Below are 23,080 nucleotides of genomic sequence, written 5' to 3'. Positions count from 1 at the left end.
TGTATAGCACTCCCAAATACAACAAAAGTTACAGCACACAGCAAATACAACAGATATGTATAGCACTCCCAAATACAACAAAAGTTACAGCACACAGCAAATACAACAGATATGTATAGCACTCCCAAATACAACAAAAGTTACAGCACACACCAAATACATCAGAAATGTATAGCACTCCCAAATACAACAAAAGTTACAGCACACAGCAAATACATCAGATATGTATAGCACTCCCAAATACAACAAAAGTTACAGCACACTGCAAATACATCAGAAATGTATAGCACTCCCAAATACAACAAAAATTACAGCACACAGCAAATACATCAGAATTGTATAGCACTCCCAAATACAACAAAAGTTACCTCACACAGCAAATACATCAGAAATGTATAGCACTCGCAAATACAACAAAAAGTTACAGTGCAAAGCAAATACATCAGAAATGGTATAGCACTCCCAAATACAACAAAAGTTACATCACACAGCAAATCCATCAGAAATGTATAGCACTCGCAAATACAACAAAAAGTTACAGTGCACAGCAAATACATCAGAAATGTATAGCACTCGCAAATACAACAAAAAGTTACAGTGCAAAGCAAATACATCAGAAATGTATAGCCCTCCCAAATACAACAAAAGTTACAGCACACAGCAAATACATCAGATATGTATAGCACTCACAAATACAACAAAAGTTACAGCACACAGCAAATACATCAGAAATGTATAGCACTCCCAAATACAACAAAAGTTACAGCACACAGCAAATACATCAGAAATGTATAGCACTCCCAAATACAACAAAAGTTACAGCACACAGCAAATACAACACAAATGTATAGCACTCCCAAATACAACAAAAGTTACAGCATACATAGAGGAAGCACTCAGGAAAGTTATAGGAAATTGAAAGTGCACAACAAAAGGTTCCTCATAAAAACATTGTTTTGAAGAAGATTGCTCAACTTTGTATGTCACCAACTAATGTATCATTGAAATGTTTGCAGGTATTAATGTTCTGATAAATTGTAGACATGTTTACTGTATTAATGGAAACCACTAAACCATCAGTATACTAAGTGATGTAAACTAGATAGCCACAAGGCTCATCAGTATCCTAAGTGATGTAAACTAGATAGCCACAAGACTCACTAGTATACTAAGTGATGTAAACTAGATAGCCACAAGGCTCATCAGTATACTAAGAGGCTCATCAGTATCCTAAGTGATGTAAACTAGATAGCCACAAGGCTCATCAGTATCCTAAGTGATGTAAACTAGATAGCCAAAAGGCTCATCAGTATACAAAGTGTTGTAAACTAGATAGCCACAAGACTCATCAGTATACTAAGTGATGTAAACTAGAGAGCCACAAGGCTCATCAGTATCCTAAGTGATGTAAACTAGATAGCCAAAAGGCTCATCAGTATACAAAGTGTTGTAAACTAGATAGCCACAAGACTCATCAGTATTCTAAGTGATGTAAACTAGATAGCCACAAGGCTCATTAGTATACTAAGTGATGTAAACTAGATAGCCACAAGGATCACCAGTATACTAAGTGATGTAAACTAGATAGCCACAAGGCTTAACAGTATACTAAGTTATGTAAACTAGATAGCCACAAGACTCACTAGTATACTAAGACAAGACTCATCAGTATACTAAGTGATGTAAACTAGAGAGCCACAAGGCTCATCAGTATCCTAAGTGATGTAAACTAGATAGCCACAAGGCTCATCAGTGTACTAAGTGATGTACACTAGATAGCCACAAGGCTCATCAGTATACTAAGAGGCTCATCAGTATCCTAAGTGATGTAAACTAGATAGCCAAAAGGCTCATCAGTATACAAAGTGTTGTAAACTAGATAGCCACAAGACTCATCAGTATTCTAAGTGATGTAAACTAGATAGCCACAAGGCTCATCAGTAAACTAAGTGATGTAAACTAGATAGCCACAAGGCTTAACAGTATACTAAGTTATGTAAACTAGATAGCCACAAGACTCATCAGTATTCTAAGTGATGTAAACTAGATAGCCACAAGGCTCATCAGTATACTAAGAGGCTCATCAGTATCCTAAGTGATGTAAACTAGATAGCCAAAAGGCTCATCAGTATACAAAGTGATGTAAACTAGATAGCCACAAGACTCATCAGTATACTAAGTGATGTAAACTAGATAGCCACAAGGCTCATCAGTATACTAAGAGGCTCATCAGTATCCTAAGTGATGTAAACTAGATAGCCAAAAGGCTCATCAGTATACAAAGTGATGTAAACTAGATAGCCACAAGACTCATCAGTATACTACGTGATGTAAACTAGATAGCCACAACGCTCACCAGTATACTTAGCGATATAAACTAGATAGCCACAAGGCTCACCATGGTGAGCCTTGTGGCTATCTAGTTTATATCGCTAAGTATACTGGTGAGCGTTGTCGCTATCTAGTTTACATCACGTAGTATACTGATGTAAACTAGATAGCCACAAGGCTCAACCGTATACTAAGTGATGTAAACTAGATAGCCACAAGGCTCAACAGTATACTAAGTGATGTAAACTAGAAAGCCACAAGACTCACTAGTATACTAAGTGATGTAAACTAGATAGCCACAAGGCTCATCAGTATCCTAAGTGATGTAAACTAGATAGCCAAAAGGCTCATCAGTATACAAAGTGATGTAAACTAGATAGCCACAAGACTCATCAGTATACTAAGTGATGTAAACTAGATAGCCACAAGACTCATCAGTATACTACGTGATTTAAACTAGATAGCCACAAGGCTCACCAGTATACTTAGCGATATAAACTAGATAGCCACAAGGCTCACCAGTATACTAAGTGATGTAAACTAGATAGCCACAAGGCTTAACAGTATACTAAGTGATGTAAACTAGATAGCCACAAGACTCACTAGTATACTAAGTGATGTAAACTAGATAGCCACAAGGCTCACCAGTATACTAAGTGATGTTAACTAGATAGCCACAAGGCTCATCAGTATACAAAGTGATGTAAACTAGATAGCCACTAGACTCGCTAGTATACTAAGTGATGTAAACTAGATAGCCACAAGGCTCATCAGTATACAAAGTGATGTAAACTAGATAGCCACTAGACTCACTAGTATACTAAGTGATGTAAACTAGATAGCCACTAGACTCATCAGTATACTAAGTGATGTAAACTAGATAGCCACAAGGCTCACCAGTATACTTCGTGATGTAAACTAGATAGCCACTAGACTCATCAGTATACTAAGTGATATAAACTAGATAGCCACAAGACTCTCTAGTTTACTAAGTAATGTTAACTATATACAATGGTAAATATCAAATGTCTGATGATGTCAGAAGTATGTTCTTGTTTGAAAGTTTGATGATTTTAATAAGAGAATGTATTTTTTGCTGTAGTCTAGTGATGTCAAACTTCAAAGGTAAGATTTTTGAACCTAAGCTATTATTTTAGATTCTTTAGGGAGAAAAAAAACTTCTTTTTAAGTTATTCAATTGTCTGAATATCAATTTCTATGAGGAGAAAAGAAAACATGTGAAAATGCATTTATATATGTGTACACCTGTGTTTACAAAAACATGCTTGTATTGTTTGAAATAAATTGAGTGGTCCTCTTCAAATTCATTACAGACTGTTTTTATCTTCCTTCTGCCCATAACGGAGTGTACATCGTCCAACCATCAACTTCCCCTTTTAAATGCCGCTTGTCCTTAACGGGTCAGTGGAGTTAGACCAAATTTAATGGGTCAGTGGAGTTAGACCAAATTTAACGGGTCAGTGGAGTTAGACCAAATTTAGTGCGTAGCATCCTACACCAAAGGTTTCTCAACAGAAGGTGTGCCCCCCTAGGGGCAGAGGAGTGGGGGTCCAATAGGGGAATAGTGGGATTTATACTAAATCTGGTCTGGAGCTTCCTTGGGGAAAGTGACTCAATTTTGTATAAACAATGGGTGTTGCCTCGTTAACATTTTGTTAAAAAATAAAGAAAAAAATGTTCAAATGGTGATAAAAACTAAAACTTTTATGTAAAAAACATCAAAACAATACCAAAATNCCAAAAAAAAAAAAAAAAAAAAAAAAAAAAAAAAAAAAAAAAAACAGAATCAAAACAACTGCAAGCAGTCTAAATTTTTGGTTGAAAAATCTATTGTGTTAATAAATACATTTGTGTGTTAATAAACACATTTGTGTTAATTTTGTTAAAATTGTGTCAAAACATTAACCAAATTGTCTCAAAACTCGTCAAACATGCTATACACTATAAATTCGGCATTGAATTTTTTTAATCGTTTGTGTTAAAAATAAGTAAACATTTTGTTGAAGAGGTAGGAATTGTGTTAGAATGTGGCACATTGCATTTAATTAAGCATAAAACAGCATTCTGTTCCGTGTTATGGTCCTATAACGCAGAACAGGATTGCAGACAAAATGAATAACGCACGTTAGCAGGATTGCAGAGAAAATAAATAACACGCTATATGATTATTTGATTATTTGTCTCGAATCCTGTTCTGTGTTATAGAACCATAACATGGAACAAAATGCTGCTTTATGCTTATATTGACATTTTTCATTTTTAAAATTTTCATTTTTAAGTTCACAACACACTTTTAAATTTGAATTTCACAGTGTTTGTTCAAGAAGTAGAACAGCCTATGGAATTGCTCACATATTGTTTTCTCGTGACTTTTCCCGTACAAAAATATAGTTTGTGGAAATAATCACTAAAATATTGATACTGTTTCCATAATTGAATTGATCAATATATTCCATTCACATTTTATAATAGTCTTACATAAAACGGTGAATATTATTGAATCTTAGTGTAGTTTTGTGCATATCCATTTGATAGTGCAGAGGGGAATATCTATCCGGTAGTTAGTCGGTCCCGTGGAGATATCACTACGCCTGTGGTATGGTCTCATAACATAACTCGAAACTTTATGACGTCATGGAAATTATCTCATTGGCATGATAAAATTAACTAACATAGACGAAAACTTGATGTTGTGAAAATTAGCCTGCTAGATAATGTACCATAACATAAATTATTATGAAAAGTTCTTTTTACACAACCAACAAAATTTTCTATGTGACGTTTCGATGACTAATACAATATGTTCACTGTCACCTTCATCAGACAAATGACCAGTGAAGCGTATCCACACAAAGGTATAAACTATGTACGAGTTCTCCACAAAAATCGATGTAGATTCGGCTACGCTGTTAGCGTATGTACACTAGTTGTTATATATGTACCGAAATGACTCATTTCACCTACGCTTTGTTTAATACTTGGTCATAGATGTGCGATAGTATTTGAGCCCCCTCATCTCGATTTAGAACTGGCCCACTGCAGCGTATCCAGATGGTTGCCTTTATCTGCCGCTTGAACAAATTGCTCTCTCTGTCCAAAACTTTGGAGTTATCCCAGCCAATCACATGACTTTTCTGAGTGTCATGGTCCGATTTATTTATCTGGGACTCCGACTGGTTCTTTTCTGATCTGGTGAATTTCCTACCTTATTGGGTTTCCTATCTTTCCGGTTTTCACCAAGGCGGACCCCAAATCGCCTTCCAGTCTCTCCAATATACGATGCGTCGCAGGTTTTGCATCCGATTTGGTATACACATTCTGCAATGTTTTCTTAAGGTGTTTTATCCTGAGGGTGTACTAGGATATTGTGAAGTGTCTTGTGGGGCTTCATGGCTGTTGCTATGCCATGACCTCGATATATCCTCTCGATGGTTTTCAGATATCCCTTCATATACGGGAATGACCACTTGAACTTTGGTTTTGTTCTTATCCTTGAATGCTCTTTTCTTGTTCTTCCCCTTACTTTGAAACTGTTTTTGTACCCGTTTTGGGCACATTTCGGATATGCACATGTTCTCATTGCCCTAGCGATGTGATTCTGCTCTTTTATTTTGTCCTGTTTTTCTGTGACTATTGTATCACATCTGTTGAGCAATGTGCGTACGTCTGGTGCAAAGGATGGTGAGATTTGAAGCTCAGGTATTGGTCCGTATTGTTTTTTTCTATAGACCAATACCTTCACGGTTCCGTCTTCTTTCTTTACCAGTAGAGTGTCTAGGAGGACATTGTGTCTTTGGTTTCTTCCTCACATGTAAATTTGATGTTGGTATCTATGGTGTTGATATGTGTGGTCAAATCCATCCGTGACCTTGTCTTGATTTTATCAAGTATGTCGTCAACATATCGTTTCCATAAGCTAGGCTTGCATTCTATGGGGGCAGTGGCTATTGCTTCTTGCTCCAGATGTTCCATGAACAAATTGGCCACAATGGGAGACACTGGACTACCCATAGCAGTGCCGAAGCTTGTTGTTAGATGTTGTTTCGGAAACTTAAATATGTTGTTGTCAGCACAAATTCCAGCAAATCCATGAGCGTTTCCGAAAGATTCTAAGTGCATCGTCAATGGGTGTGTTTGTAAAGAGAGAAAAAAACTTGTGAAATTAATTCTTCGTCTTCCTGAATCATGATGGTAGACATAGCTTCCGCTAGATGTTTCTTTACATGGTGTTGCGATTTGCCCACTAGCGGTCCAAGAATGTCTGCTAATGATCTGGAAACATCGTAACCAATGGATCCAGTATACTGTAATGGCCTTCGGTAATCTTGTTCTCTTGTTTTAATTTTGACAGGAGGTCTATGAGACGCCTTTTAAATTTTGAGTTGGATTGTTTTGCAGCTGTTCATATGTCTTGTTGCCCTGTAGCATTGTTGTGACCTTGCTTTCTTGATGATGTTTCTAGCATTTATTGTGTTAACTGGATACCAACCTGAAGAAAATGTTTAGAAAGTACCCTAACATAAGCCGAAAACTTGGTAATGTGAAAACTAAGCCACTGATTAGATAACCGCTTCTCTAACACGGGATAGGCAAAGTTGAAGTAGTTGCGGTCTGTCCATTATCGTCTAGATGTTGTTCTGGGTGTCATTTGTTGTGTTGTTAGCATCTGTTGACCCTTAGCAATATTCTTGCTTGTTAACTGTTCTATTTTAGCCCATAAGCATCCCTTTGTTAGGCCGTTATTACCTCTTATGACACTCACTCCTGGAGCTATGTGATGTTTGACGTTGTCCTGACATCTATCTATAGAGGGGGAGGATGAAAAAGACCCATCTGGACAGCCAATACAGTAACAACTACGCTAGTGCAACAGACTTTGTCGGAAGGAAAAGAGATGAGAATCAGGAGCATATTCCTCCTTTGGATGGTTCAAGTGACACGTTATCAACACATAACATCTTCATGGGTTGCGATGTATGGATACTGACAAGTGATGCTCTTTCACCTCTCTATTCATGCTGGGCCAATAAAACCTTCCCTTGCACAGGGATTAAACCCTATCTCGGTCAGGGTGACCTATGTCATCATGTTAATCTTTGGGAGCTTCCTGAACGAATGTGGATGGTAATACTAGTTGCTCCCGTCTGTCTCCATCTCCATCAACATTGACCTCACGATATAATACACCTAGCTTGAGTCTGAATCTATCAAAATGCTGATACATCATGGTATGTTCACGAGCCATCAGTAAACTCTGGCGTCCTGGTTGAACGTGTCTCGTGACAGCATCTATCCATGGCTTTCAAACTGAGTCTTGGGTTTGTGCCCTCTTCCACTGCATGTTCGTCATTCCATCCAAATAAACGCATTCAATGTCCAACAACACATCCACAGCTGTAGCCGACATCGATAGACAGTTGACATATGCTGGTGTGACTGAAGACTGACACACCGCTTTGACGCTTTCTATCGAGACCTGTTCCCGAAAATCCTCGACAGTCTGTGGTAGTCTAGACAGCATCTGTGCTCGATTTCCCAGGTCTGTATTGTATCTCAAAATCAAACGCTGCTAATGCTGACAGTCATCGATGACTTACTTGGCTGAAGTAAGGACGTAGGTCAGGGGATTATCATCATTCAGCACTGTAAATGTATTCGTGTACAAGTAATGGTGGAACTTTTCTGTTATGGCCCATTTAAGTGCCAACAACTCTAGTTTTGGCGCAGGATAGTGCACGACTGGAATAAGTGATGACCCTGAGTTAGTTGTCATGTCGCCGGTATAATACAGCACTTAATCATATTCCACTGGTATCTGTGTGAAGTTTCTCCTCTGCGCCCCATTAGAATGTTGTATGCTCTGTGGTAAAAGGTTTCTTTTCCCGTTCAGTCTTTATTTTTTTTATTTTTTTTTTACTAAAAGCTGACATGACACAAGCGCCATCATCAGTCATCGATGTTTTTGACAGCGTTTATGACGCATCGGACTCTTTTAAACAGCTATTTTTCAATAGCATAGCTAAGAACATGCCTTTAAATGAATAATGGATAAATGACGATGTTCTCGGCGAAATGCACACACATGATTACCTGCATAAGAAAGCGAGAACATCCAGCAGAGATATTGACTGGGATTGTTTAAAGCTTTGCTTCAATGTCCTAATTACTCTAAAGATACCGTCTATACATCCAATAGAGATATTGACTGGGATTGTTTAAAGCTTTGCTTCAATGTCCTAATAACTCTATAGATACCGTCGATACATCCAGTAGAGATATTGACTGGGATTGTTTAAAGCTTTGCTTCGATGTCCTTATAACTCTAAAGATACCGTCTATACATCCAGTAGAGATTTTGACTGGGATTGTTTAAAGCCTTGCTTCAATGTCCTAATAACTCTAAAGAGACCGTCTTCGAAAACAAATGATGCCTCTAGTTTTAATATTCATGGAGAGAATGTCGTAGAAAAAGAAGACATTTCCAATGCTTTTAATAATTATTTTTGCAATATCGGCAGCGATATCGGACGCACTTTTGACCGAAAGTAGATTTGGGTATCAACAGGCAAAATCTATTCTCCATTCCCGAAGTAAAACATAAATTCGTAAGAAAACAAATTTCAGCATTACGTGATGGAAAAGCTATTGATATTGATGGAATTTCTGTAAAATTGCTGATAATAGCGGGTGAATCTTTAACAAGCCCATTTCCTACTGTCATCAGACTGGAAAAAGGCTAAAGTCGCTCCAATTTTTTGAACTAGAGATATCACTTCTGTAAGCAATTATAGGCCTATATCTCTCCTCTCTATTGTTACTCATTGAGGGAACAGTGACAAAAGAAGTGTACGTAATTTTCTAACACACCACCTTTTTTACAGGGTCTCTTGGCATACTTTTGAAACACCCAATGGCTAGCTCCAGTTTGTGTTCACATAATCGAAACGTAGTAGACATTTTCCTTAAATTGCTTATGTTAATGTTAAGGCATTTTTCAGCGACATACTCAATCTTTATATCTTTATAAATAAATAATTTAGTACTCTCCTTTTAAGTTTCTAGTTTATCAAAGAATCGTATATCATATTTCTTTTTTTTATCTTTTGCTTGGTTTTAATTTTAAGTTGGTAATTACTGTACGATGCGTTAGGATCCTGTACAATTTGATGTAGATTATCGTTTAATGTCAAATCATTAACATAATTAAACCAGGTTTATGTGCCATTTTCATGTAAAGTTTCATTTAATAGATTAGCCTCCTTTATCAAAGGGTTTAAATTGTCTGAATCTTGTAGTATTCTACTTAAATAGTCACGTGCTGAAGTGTTTATAAGGGTCTCGATAAGGTAATGTCCCAGCTCTGCTCTGGAGCCTAGATTTCTGCTCTTTTCCCAATCCCTGGCGTATGTTTACAGAATTTCAAATGTACTTGCTCAAAAGGGGATATCAATAAAGGAGAAATAATCAAATTGTTCATTGCTATTAAGTGATCTGATTTTTCTGCTTAACTTATTTTGATATAAATCCATGTACCATACTTCTGCAATAAAAGTCAGGACAGGTTTTACAAGGGATTGAAAGAGTTTACACTGGGCATCTACTGGAATGATCTTTCTGCATATTTTTTAATTGCAAAAAGAACTTTAAGAACTTTGTTAGAAAATTGCTTTGCAGACGATGTAAATTTACCTGCTGTATTTATCATGTTACCAAGATATTTATGTTCTTTATTTATCATATGTCTATATTATAGTTGTCAATATTAAATTTGTAGTTTTCAATAACATAGTTTGTTGAATTGAATATCATTTCTTTTGTTTTCTGGGTATTTATTGAAAGTTTCCATGTATTGCAATATTTAATGATTTTTGTAATCCCTCGGCTGTTTCGGACAATATTACCAGATCATCTGCGAACACGAGGCAACCTATATCCGAGTCGACAAGCTTTAAAGGATCGTTTTTTAATAGATCAGGAAGATCATTTACATATAAATTGAACAGAGAGGGACTCGTACTATCCCCACGCTTGAGTCCTCTAAAACTATCAAAGTAATCGGAGAAGAACGAATTTAATTTAACGGCAGACGAAGATGTCTTGTACATATTATTACTAATGACTTGAAAGAGTTTGCTACCGGTACCATATTTAGCTAACTTATAGAGGAAACCTTTTCTCTATACCAAGTCAAATGCCTTGTTAAAATCAACAAAATATGCATTTTTTTTACCATAATCATCAAGTATAACCTATTTACTATACAACCTTCAATAAGCACATTTAAAACATTGTTGTGATGTCATCCATTGTTCTATCTGTCCATTATATAGAATAGGAGTACTGTAATTGGCATAACTGTCCAATATGTTACAAAACTGTCCAATGAGATCATAAAACCGTCCAATGTTTTAATATTGTACAGTTTTGTAAAAATAACGGACATGTTTTTGGACCAGTTTAAGTAGAACATAAACTGGAGCATGACAATATATCCATCAGAATGTAATTGCATTATTGAAATGATACAAAATTGACGCAAGAGTGATCAATCCACTGGATATATACAGGTAAATCCACTGGATATATACAGGTAAATCCACTGGATATATACAGGTAAATCCATTGTCACAGATACAATGTACTCCCATTTAGAATCCTAGGGTAAATGACACCTCACCCGCGCTAACAGATAACTCCCTTTTATAAGTATCAGTATTACTGGAGTCGGCAAGTTTTATTTTTTTCACTGGTGATGCCGTATTTTCAATTCCTTGCACAACACTGCTAACATTTGCAAGCATCACATGTACGCTTATATGAGCGAATGGCCGCTGACCGATGTCCAGTTTTTCTGCCACTAATTGTTCGTCGAATCCTGCCTTATAGAGGCGTGTCGCGGCAGTCGCTCGTAGTGAATGGTTAGTGAAATATCCGTTAAATCCTGCCTCGTTAACAGCTTCCCCACTGACTGCTGTAAGACATGTACACCCACTGGAGAATCACAGTACCAACAGTCCGGGCTGGCCTCATCACACAGCTTCCTCACTGTCTGCTGTTAGACATGTACACCCACTGGAGAATCACAGTACCAACAGTCCGGGCTGGCCTTCCACACAGCTTCCTCACTGACTGCTGTAAGACATGTACACCCACTGGAGAATCACAGTACCAACAGTCCGGGCTGGCCTCATCACACAGCTTCCTCACTGTCTGCTGTTAGACATGTACACCCACTGGAGAATCACAGTACCAACAGTCCGGGCTGGCCTTCCACACAGCTTCCTCACTGACTGCTGTAAGACATGTACACCCACTGGAGAATCACAGTACCAACAGTCCGGGCTGGCCTCGTCACACAGCTTCCTCACTGACTGCTGTAAGACATGTACACCCACTGGAGAATCACAGTACCAACAGTCCGGGCTGGCCTCGTCACACAGCTTCCTCACTGACTGCTGTAAGACATGTACACCCACTGGAGAATCACAGTACCAACAGTCCGACCTGGCCTACCACACAGCTTCCTCACTGACTGCTGTAAGACATGTACACCCACTGGAGAATCACAGTACCAACAGTCCGACCTGGCCTACCACACAGCTTCCTCACTGTCTGCTGTAAGACATGTACACCCACTGGAGAATCACAGTACCAACAGTCCGACCTGGCCTACCACACAGCTTCCTCACTGACTGCTGTAAGACATGTACACCCACTGGAGAATCACAGTACCAACAGTCCGACCTGGCCTACCACACAGCTTCCTCACTGTCTGCTGTAAGACATGTACACCCACTGGAGAATCACAGTACCAACAGTCCGACCTGGCCTACCACACAGCTTCCTCACTGACTGCTGTAAGACATGTACACCCACTGGAGAATCACAGTACCAACAGTCCGACCTGGCCTACCACACAGCTTCCTCACTGTCTGCTGTAAGACATGTACACCCACTGGAGAATCACAGTACCAACAGTCCGACCTGGCCTACCACACAGCTTCCTCACTGACTGCTGTAAGACATGTACACCCACTGGAGAATCACAGTACCAACAGTCCGACCTGGCCTACCACACAGCTTCCTCACTGTCTGCTGTAAGACATGTACACCCACTGGAGAATCACAGTACCAACAGTCCGACCTGGCCTACCACACAGCTTCCTCACTGACTGCTGTAAGACATGTACACCCACTGGAGAATCACAGTACCAACAGTCCGACCTGGCCTACCACACAGCTTCCTCACTGTCTGCTGTAAGACATGTACACCCACTGGAGAATCACAGTACCAACAGTCCGACCTGGCCTACCACACAGCTTCCTCACTGACTGCTGTAAGACATGTACACCCACTGGAGAATCACAGTACCAACAGTCCGACCTGGCCTACCACACAGCTTCCTCACTGTCTGCTGTAAGACATGTACACCCACTGGAGAATCACAGTACCAACAGTCCGACCTGGCCTACCACACAGCTTCCTCACTGACTGCTGTAAGACATGTACACCCACTGGAGAATCACAGTACCAACAGTCCGACCTGGCCTACCACACAGCTTCCTCACTGTCTGCTGTAAGACATGTACACCCACTGGAGAATCACAGTACCAACAGTCCGACCTGGCCTACCACACAGCTTCCTCACTGACTGCTGTAAGACATGTACACCCACTGGAGAATCACAGTACCAACAGTCCGACCTGGCCTACCACACAGCTTCCTCACTGTCTGCTGTAAGACATGTACACCCACTGGAGAATCACAGTACCAACAGTCCGACCTGGCCTACCACACAGCTTCCTCACTGACTGCTGTAAGACATGTACACCCACTGGAGAATCACAGTACCAACAGTCCGACCTGGCCTACCACACAGCTTCCTCACTGTCTGCTGTAAGACATGTACACCCACTGGAGAATCACAGTACCAACAGTCCGACCTGGCCTACCACACAGCTTCCTCACTGACTGCTGTAAGACATGTACACCCACTGGAGAATCACAGTACCAACAGTCCGACCTGGCCTACCACACAGCTTCCTCACTGTCTGCTGTAAGACATGTACACCCACTGGAGAATCACAGTACCAACAGTCCGACCTGGCCTACCACACAGCTTCCTCACTGACTGCTGTAAGACATGTACACCCACTGGAGAATCACAGTACCAACAGTCCGACCTGGCCTACCACACAGCTTCCTCACTGTCTGCTGTAAGACATGTACACCCACTGGAGAATCACAGTACCAACAGTCCGACCTGGCCTACCACACAGCTTCCTCACTGACTGCTGTAAGACATGTACACCCACTGGAGAATCACAGTACCAACAGTCCGACCTGGCCTACCACACAGCTTCCTCACTGTCTGCTGTAAGACATGTACACCCACTGGAGAATCACAGTACCAACAGTCCGACCTGGCCTACCACACAGCTTCCTCACTGACTGCTGTAAGACATGTACACCCACTGGAGAATCACAGTACCAACAGTCCGACCTGGCCTACCACACAGCTTCCTCACTGTCTGCTGTAAGACATGTACACCCACTGGAGACTCACAGTACCAACAGTCCGGGCTGGCCTCATCACACAGCTTCCCCACTGACTGCTGTAAGACATGTACACCCACTGGAGAATCACAGTACCAACAGTCCGGGCTGGGGGTCTTCTTTGGCCTTAGGTACAATACACTGCATTTTCCGGTTTTTGGTCTGGACGATTTTTAAATCGTTAACCTTAACAGTTTGAATTATAAGGAAAATTGAAATTTTGTCTTAAAAAAGTAAAGTTCTATTTTCCAACATAAAATTAGGTCAAATAATGTTTCCAAATTAATTTAATTAATTTGAATTAAATTAAATTTTTATTTTTTTCAATTTTTTATTTTAATAAATTTTGCCCCTATATTTAGCTACTGGATTTTATAATTAGCGTCTCGCAATAACAATACATCTTCATACGGTATGATTATATTATATAACTTCTGTATTGAATTTCTGGTATATCTTCACAGGACATCGATGTATTGCATTTGGTAAATAAAAAACTTGAAACTTGAACTTGTGGAAGAACTTTGTTTTCATAGGCCCTTGTAAATGTTGGTGTCGCCTTACAATAGAGAAGTCCCCCGGCATTAGTTTTTGATACATCTTCTCTGTATTCCAGATATGTTTTGCCATCAGAATCCTGTTTCACTGTAACTTGACTATGAGGTCCACATCTAAGATTCCTATGTTCTTGGCCTGCTCTCAATGCAAAAATAATGTGTTTAAACGTTTTTCTGGTGTGTCTGTCCCCAACACACCCTTCTCCCACATCAACTGTTCTTGTTGTTCCGTTATAATTTCTGCCTGCTTTTTGTTTATTCCCAAACCTTGTTTTGCGAGATTTTTCATCCTGGCGTCTAGTAACCCTCTCAGTCCTGCAAACTCTGTATCATCCAAAATATTCACCAAACGTCCATTTTGCCGAAAATAATGTTGTATAGATATACTTAACTCATAAAGTGTTTTTGGTCTGTACTCCTCACCATTCTTGTTTCGTACTTCAGCTACAAAATAAGTCAGAGCCTCATTAATATCGAAGACAGGTAACTCCAGTAAGTTGTTAGGAAATATTTTCAGTTTTTCATTGTTTTTGGATTGTATCAGTCGCTGTTCAATCCATGAATCAAAAGCTTTTAAAGCCCATTTCGTTTTGTTTTCTGTGTTTACACATGATTCTCCTACAACAGAATTTTTCAAATCATCGTCCTGCATGGGAATTGCAAATCGTCGCCGTGTTTCAACTTCTTCAACAACTTGAGTTATTTCTGTCATTTCATCTTCCGAGATGTCCGAGAACATCTCACTTAAAATGTTGAAATTTGGCTGAGGTGTAATATTTTCCTTCTGTAATTCCAGGGCATCACTTAATATATCTCATCTGTATCTACAACATTATTTTCTGTTGTAAATGTTGACTGTGTTAAAAGATCGTAGAGAGGAAGTTGTCCTCGCTCGGCTCCGCACTGGGCACACATATCCTACTCATTCGTACCTTTTAAAACGAGAAGATATACCTTCATGCCACGCATGTGACACTCCATTTACAGTGGAGCATTTTTTAATAGAATGTTCCGATTTTAAACACATTCGTGATAACTACTTCCGAGTCCCGGATATGAAAACACTTTTCAGTTCCGTGGATTCGAAGGCATTATTTAACTATTTGAAAGACATCGGTCTATTTTATAGACTCTGATGTCTTTTAACCCACCTTATCATTTTTGACGTTATATATATATCGCATATTCCATATCATCTATTCGTTATCTCTTTTATTATTTTAACCCCCTTTTACTATTTTTATTTATCTACACATACAATGCGAATACTTTTAAAATGAACCATTTTATCTGATTTTATCTTCGCTATTCACATGTTTGTTGAAAAAGTAAAATAAATTAATAAATCACCATGGCCCTAAATGACCACAGCCGTCGATGGGCCGTTAAACATAAACAAACAAACAAACAAACTGTGTTAAAAATGCTCCTTCACTATCGGAACTCATGATTGGAATGAGATAAATTATGCCTGGATGTATGTAATACCTGGTATATGCAGTTGTATAAAACTCAAGGCGTGTCAGAACATTCATTGAATTTCTTCTAATCTTACCTGATAGATTTCAAGCTATCAATTTCAAAGGCGTTTTATCATCTTTCAAAGAAATAGATATTGGTGTTCCACAAGGGTCAATACTAGGACCACTGTTTTTTTATCCTTCATATGCATATCTGCTGACGACACCTCAAGTGTTAATGGTCAGTCAGTGGATGAAGCTGAAGGAAAGTTGAGCGAGGACCTAGAGTTATCTAGGAAGGGGATAACTCAGAATAAAATGGGTCTAAATTTAACAACAAATCAATGTGTGCTTCTAGGTTCCTCAAAAAAGTTGGCTAAACATAGAAAATTGTATGTCAAAGTGAATTGCGTTAAAATCGATACTGTAAATTGTGCTAAACTACTTAGTGTTTTTATTGATAGTTGTTTATATTGGAATGATCGTATTGGTTTTGTATGTAAGAAATTGTCCAAGAAGATTGGGGTTTTAAAACGCATCATTAAATTCATGTCCAATGAAATGTGAAATAAACCGTGAACAGCTACTGTTTTACCACATGTACCGCTCTTCTGTATGGAGTAGTCCTACAAGTGTGTCACTAACAGAAATTCGTTTGAAACTTCAAAAAAGAGCTACGAGAGTGATTTTAAAAGTTAAAGATATTCTTACGCTAACATTCTCACTTTTAAAGAACCTGAACGGGATGTGTATGATTTATTTTTATACTTTAAGAAAATGTATTTCAACCTACAAAATCCTCGACGATGAGGCTCCATGATTACGTTGTTATTACTTACGTTAGCCAGATCTCAACCAGGCTAACCCGTTCTACAAATACATTACACATCCCCAAATGTAGAACTGCATTTTACAAACGTAGATGAAGTCACTGACTTTTAAAAGGTTCTATCTTAACTATTTTAAGTCTTCATAATAGTATATGTTACAGTTAGCATTGAAATACTTTGACATAGATATTTTACAATAATGTATCACTCTGTATTCTGTTCTAGATTTCCTCTGAGCTAATTTTTATGTAGTAGTAGAAAGTTTTGTAATCTTCAGTTTTACCTGATTTTATAAATGTAAGTAAAAATAAATCTCTCTGCTTGATAAGATCCATCAGCAGACATCCACGGTTCTGTTCTTTGTTTAATACGAACTACTGTGACTGGGGCAACTTCATCAAGTACCATCATAAATATATTTCAAGTGGTCCATGACTTGTTACATCTTTACCATTGAAACATTCTTCCCATTTGGATTCGGCTAAATTTCTTAACAAACTTATCTTTGTCATAATGTTTGGTTGGACGTATAGTTACATTATTGGTGCCTGTTAAAATCTCTTGATGGTTTTTCCGGTACAGTATGTTAAAACAATGGTCACCGATACCAACAGGAATAACACCTGACTGACTAATGCGTTCTTTATTGTAACAGATAATGTGATCAATAAGTGATTTACTGGTTTGTTAACCGTGTAGCATGAATGATATTTTGGTTAAAATTAAATAATTTCAAAACATTGGTATAATTTTGATCTAAAGGTCCTTGCTTATCAAGGCAGCACATATTTAAGTCACAAAGAATAATAATTTTAGTCTGCTCTGAGCTGCAGCAATATTTTTTCAAACTGTTCTATAAAATCAGATTGTTTGGGTGGTCTGTAGCAGGTCCCAACAATGGTAGGTTTGGTTTTTGGCAAGTGTATTTCGATAAAAAGTGTTTCATCTCCTAGATGTGCAAACTCCGCCCCCTATCGATGCATAAGTGGAGCGATCACATTGGTAATATGTGATAACGGACTTAAAGAGCAACACAGGCTAGTCTTATTCCGTGATATAAAAAAGTAGTGAAACAATTAGGTGTCCTCCGTAAATTAAAATATACCCTAAACGGATGTACATTAAATAAGATATACAGATCATTTATACTTCCAACTTTTGAATATTGTTGCGAACAGATAAATTAGAAAAGCTACAATTAGAGTCTGGACGCATTGTTACTGGTTTACCTCCCTATGCTAGTAGACACTTTTTATATGCTGAAACCGAATGGGAACCTCCAACTATTTTATAAAATTCATAATAATATTGTTATTAACTAGCTCAGTACTCTACTCCCTCCCGTAATTGTCGCTAACCCTCGATATAACCTTCGAAATGCAGAAAACTACAACTTGCCTAACAACAGACTTGAATTATCTATTCCTTCTTTCCTTCAGCACTTTGACTGTGGAACCAGTTACCTATTAATACTAGACATCTCTCTCTGTCCACAAATGTTTATAGTGTGCGTGTGTGTGTGTGTTTAAGTGTGAAAATGAGTGAACAAGCGCTTGCACAAGAACTTGCCATTTAGCTACCTTATTTCTAAAGTAGTTTTGGTGTGCCATCTTCTAATTTTGTTGTATCATTCTTTGACATTTTTTTATTGAAAGGGCTTTATATAAGTTGCATGAATTGTGCCCAGTCCAATTGCACTAAGGCAATAAAATATGTTTAAATAAAAAAATCCGCCCCCTATCCTTATCTTGTCTTGTCAATTTCTGAGTTAGTCACTGAGCCATCGATAGAGCCAGGTTTCAGTTATAGATAAAATCGCTGCTCTGCAATAGTTAGCTACTATTAGGAGTTCACTGATTTTAAGTAAAATAGATCGGGCATACAAATGTAAAAAATGTTGTAAAATTTAGCGGTAGAAGGGAGATCACTCTCGTCGTCCAAAATTTCAAAGTTACCCGATTCGTTGAAGAAAAGATATTAAGATAAGATAAGATAAAATAATTTTTATTTCGAGTCGGTGGGTATATAACAAAATAACATAAGCTCTGAAGAGCTTTTGACCGACATATACATATACACATACATAAAATGCAATACATTAAGACATCAATTACTAATATCACACACATATTGTTCATATATTACTTTGATAATAGGTATAGTGTTTCACAACACTCAAAGTCCATATACCATAATTATATTAATAAATTGAATTAAATTAAATTAAATTAAAACAATGCTTTGAAATTAAAAGTTTTCAATGGAGACACTGTAGGCTGGATAAAGAGAAGATGAGGTTAGAGTAAGGTGAGATATTTATTATTTGCAGGCTGCACATTTACATTTGGTTCCATTCCAGGAGGATATTAAAGATTTAAAATGGCCGTAATTTGTTGTGGTCCTAAAGTTTTCAGGAAGATTATTTCAAAGACAGGCTGCTGCATATTTGAAGGATTGTATACCGTATGTAGTAGTCTTAACATGTGGGATGTCCAAAATGTTTGTATATCTGAAGCTGTAATTTTGAGACTTGGGTGTGACAATGATGTGGAGACATAGCGGTGTGGTTTTGTGTATGATTTTGTAGGTTTCTATAGCCATTTGCCTCTTTCTTCTAATTTTCAAAGTAGGTATCTTTGCCCGGGTCAAAAGTTCATCCTAGTTGCTTGAGAAGTCATCATAAATAAATCTGAGTGCCCTATACTGAATTTTCTCAATTTTTTTAACATTTGTTTCCGAACAGAAGTGCCAGGAGAGTGGGCAAAAATTAAAGTGTGATAGTATGAAGGTGTGGAAAATTGTGAGTTTATTTAGTCTGCTCAGGTGTTTTCTAATTCTGTAGAGTACATTTAGTTGTTGTGAGGCTTTTCTACATATGGTTTTGATGTGGAGATCGAAAGAGAGCTAAAGTCAATGTCAAAACCTAGTAGTTTTACACTTTCTTCACATGGTATCGAAATATCATCTATTTGAAAAGAAATGTTTTGTGACCAGGTCTTTTTACCTGTTGCAAGTGCTTGGAATTTGTCAGGATTAGCTTTCATTTTATTTATATCGAACCAGTGTGTGAGATTTTTGGTGTCTTCTTCGAGTGCGGATGTGAGTTTTTCTAAGTTTGTAGATGAGTGTGATAGGGTATTATCATCAGCATAGTTGACAGTGTTTTACAGCGAGGAAGATGTCATCAACAAACACGTTAAAAAGAAGTGGGCCTAAGATTGAGCCTTGGGGTACCCCCTTTATGATATTACTCCAGCTGCTAAAAGAGTCTTGAATCTTGATTCTTTGTGTTCTGTTGATAAGATACTTTTCTACTAGGTTTGATGAATGTTCCGAAACTCCATAGGCTGATAATTTGGCAAGAAGAATTTCATGTGGGAGACAATCAAATGCTTTAGATAGATCCATTAGAATAGCAGCTACATATTTGTTATCATCTAATTTTTGTTTCCAGTCTTCAATAATTCTTAAAAGTACGGTTTGGCATCCATATCCTTTCCTAAATGCACAGAGAAAGTTGTCAAAAATATGGTCGTAAAATTTGCTGAGTTGGTTAAAAAGTGTTCGTTCATAGATCTTGGATATGGATGGTAGTATGCTGACTGGGCGATAGTTACCTTTATCTAGTCTGTCTTTTTTCTTGTAAATGGGTTGGACTTGGGCACGCTTTAAATTGTCGGGGAAAATTCCAGAAGTGATGGTTGTGTTGATGAGTTTGGTTATATAAGGGGTAAGGGAGTGTTGTCCTGCTCTGATGAGTTTTGCGCTGATGTGATCTACACTGGGAGCCTTTTTAATGTTTAAACGTGAAACTATTTTTGTAATATCCTCTTCCTGAATCGTGGTGAAATTAAATTGCAAATTTTGGTCTGAGTTTCTTTGATTTTGTTAATGCTCTCGTGTGTGTCTGGGTTAAAATCAATGTGTTCTCCTATTTCATTAGCGACATTTACAAAAAAGTTGTTAAAAGTTTGGCATACCTCAGTTTTGTCAGAATTAATTTGGTCATCTTCCAATAAAACTATGTTAGATAGATTGGTGTTTGTTTTTGTTCGAAAGGAATGGTTTGATTGTAGGCCAGAAATCAGAGTTCTTAGCTCCACAAGTACATCTTTCCATGAAATAATTGTTTATGGAGAATTTCTTTAGTTTGTTGACATGGTTTCTTTGAATCCTGTATTTTCCCCATGTATTGTTGTTTCGGGTTATAGTATATTAAAGAAGAACGATTCAGAAAAAAATAAAAGCGTACAAGTGAAACAAAACAATTCACTGCTGCTATTTGCTCGTTCATGTTATTTGCAGCAGATATAAAATATGAATAACCTACATTTTGAATGGAACCAGTTGTCACAATGATAGGACTGTAACCCAAATCGGAACACCAAATCATCATTGAAAAATCTGAGGAGGAATTATATCCATTTATGGTTGTATCACGGACTCTAATCTAATTCCGTGGTTGTATCAAAGGAAGAATATCGATGGATGTTCTTACAAACGAAATTAGCGCCGGGGCTCACTTGAGATATTTATAGAACGCTCTGAAGTCACCAATCAGCGTCTCCGGTTTTTGCGAATGTCGGGACCCAAATCGAATCAAGGCTTGAATTTTGCAGTATTTAATTACGCTTCAATTTTTTTTTTTTGTCAACATATTAACATTTTATGATGACCCTTAGAATTAATATGAAAAAAAAAGTATTTCTATAGTGTGAATTTATTCCTATAGTCCAAAACTGAATGCATAGTCGTCGCACGCGCCATTTTTTAAAAACATAATCAAAACCCTGACATTTGAGTTTGAATTACGTTTTCTTGTGCTATTCGAACTTAAAACTAATCATCTGTAGACAAAAGACGGTGCTTGGCTATCTATTCTAAGATTACATCATTGTTATAACTGACTTGCTGACACATTTATTGATTTATAAGTATTTTTGCAAAAATTGATCCGATTTGCCAATTTTGGGTAACCATTCTGGTTTGGTCGGGCATGATCTGATTTTAATTAGATTAACTTAGAAAGAAGGGTAATATATTCTTGATATCCGAAACTGCATTTTTAGCTCTGCTTATAGAGCGGTTGGACCGTTCTATAAGCAGAGCTAAAATGCACAGTTTCGTTTATCGTGGAATATTTCTGCGCCACATGTACCGTTTTAACGAGTGGCGTCAACCGGGATACGCGAATGTTATAACAGCCCTATATATAGCTAGCTATCTATCGAGACAGTCATACATTTTCGACACGAACGCACCGTGACAAAACGAAAGCGTCCGATTCCCTGCATCATCTGTATCCTAAAAATGTTTTAATCGGTAGTCGCAAAAATTGTAAGTGTTAATGTATATTTTGACCAAGGTGAAAAGACGAAAAGACGACTAGCCTATCGACGGTTTCTTATTTCGTGAATTTGAGGAAGACCTCTGACACTATAATATTGAACCACACGTACTGCATTAGTTATACACAGGTGTGCTAACCGTTACATATATAAGTTGAAGATATCTGCTTAAAGTTAAAGCAGACGTTGCTTCTGACATGCGTCCATCTAATTCCTGTAGGAACTCTACTGTATCTAAATCAGAGATTTATAATCTCTGATTTAGATATAGAGTTCCTACAGGAATTAGCGTCCATCATGCTGCTCCCTTTGATTGCTCACCCTCGTTGTCACATGATAAACGTCTGCTATATTTAGACATTATACAGCATCATACAGCCTTACAGGTCGGGAACTCGACTTTCAGATGTTGTCTGACATTTGCAATATTCCTTTATATGCAATGCCAGAACGTACTCCAGGTGTCGTTTATGACAAAATCGATACAATGGATTTCACTCTCGGGGTTGAAAATTATTAAATGAAATTAACAAGTTGGGACTGTTTGACGGCTGCCAAAACAAGTAGAAGGTGAGTTCTCTGGTACCAGAGACGTATAAATACAGAGATTGGCAACTCTCGCTGATCTCGCAAAATCACGCATGATCTACGGGTAACGGGTTGTTTCGCCCCAAATCCCGTTCGCAATTTTTAAAATTACACCATTTTTGTTTCATTTCACTATTCTTACTTATTTCTAAAATTAAATTCAATATATGTTATAATGTGTGTCGGCGTTAAGAAAATAACGTAATCCGTTTTTTGCTTTACAATGTACTTAAAACAATACAAACACATTTTTTTTTTTAAATAAAACTTATTTTAATGATATGAAAGACTAAAAAGACTTAATTTGTGACTTAAAACAAATAAAAATGAAAAGAAAATACCAAACAATGTTTCGCCCTAAAAAAAATGTTTTAGGGCGAAACAACCT

General features: G+C 37.8%; 1 protein-coding gene across 1 annotated transcript in view; it reads left to right on the top strand.

Annotated features, from left to right (window-relative positions):
- Positions 1-22,485: 22,485 nt before the first annotated feature.
- LOC110446125 overlaps positions 22,486-23,080 on the top strand; it is a 5,286-nt gene continuing 4,691 nt past the window's right edge. The window contains exon 1 of the mRNA XM_021491112.1: positions 22,486-22,674. Within this exon, the coding sequence (XP_021346787.1) occupies positions 22,625-22,674 (50 nt within the window). The 5' untranslated portion in view covers positions 22,486-22,624. The remainder of the gene's footprint in view (positions 22,675-23,080) is intronic.

This window comes from Mizuhopecten yessoensis, unplaced genomic scaffold, assembly GCF_002113885.1.
Source record: "Mizuhopecten yessoensis strain PY_sf001 unplaced genomic scaffold, ASM211388v2 scaffold2583, whole genome shotgun sequence".
Taxonomy (NCBI): Eukaryota; Metazoa; Mollusca; class Bivalvia; order Pectinida; family Pectinidae; genus Mizuhopecten; species Mizuhopecten yessoensis.
Note: the sequence above shows the minus strand (reverse complement) of the source record. Positions and strands in the feature narration are given on the sequence as shown.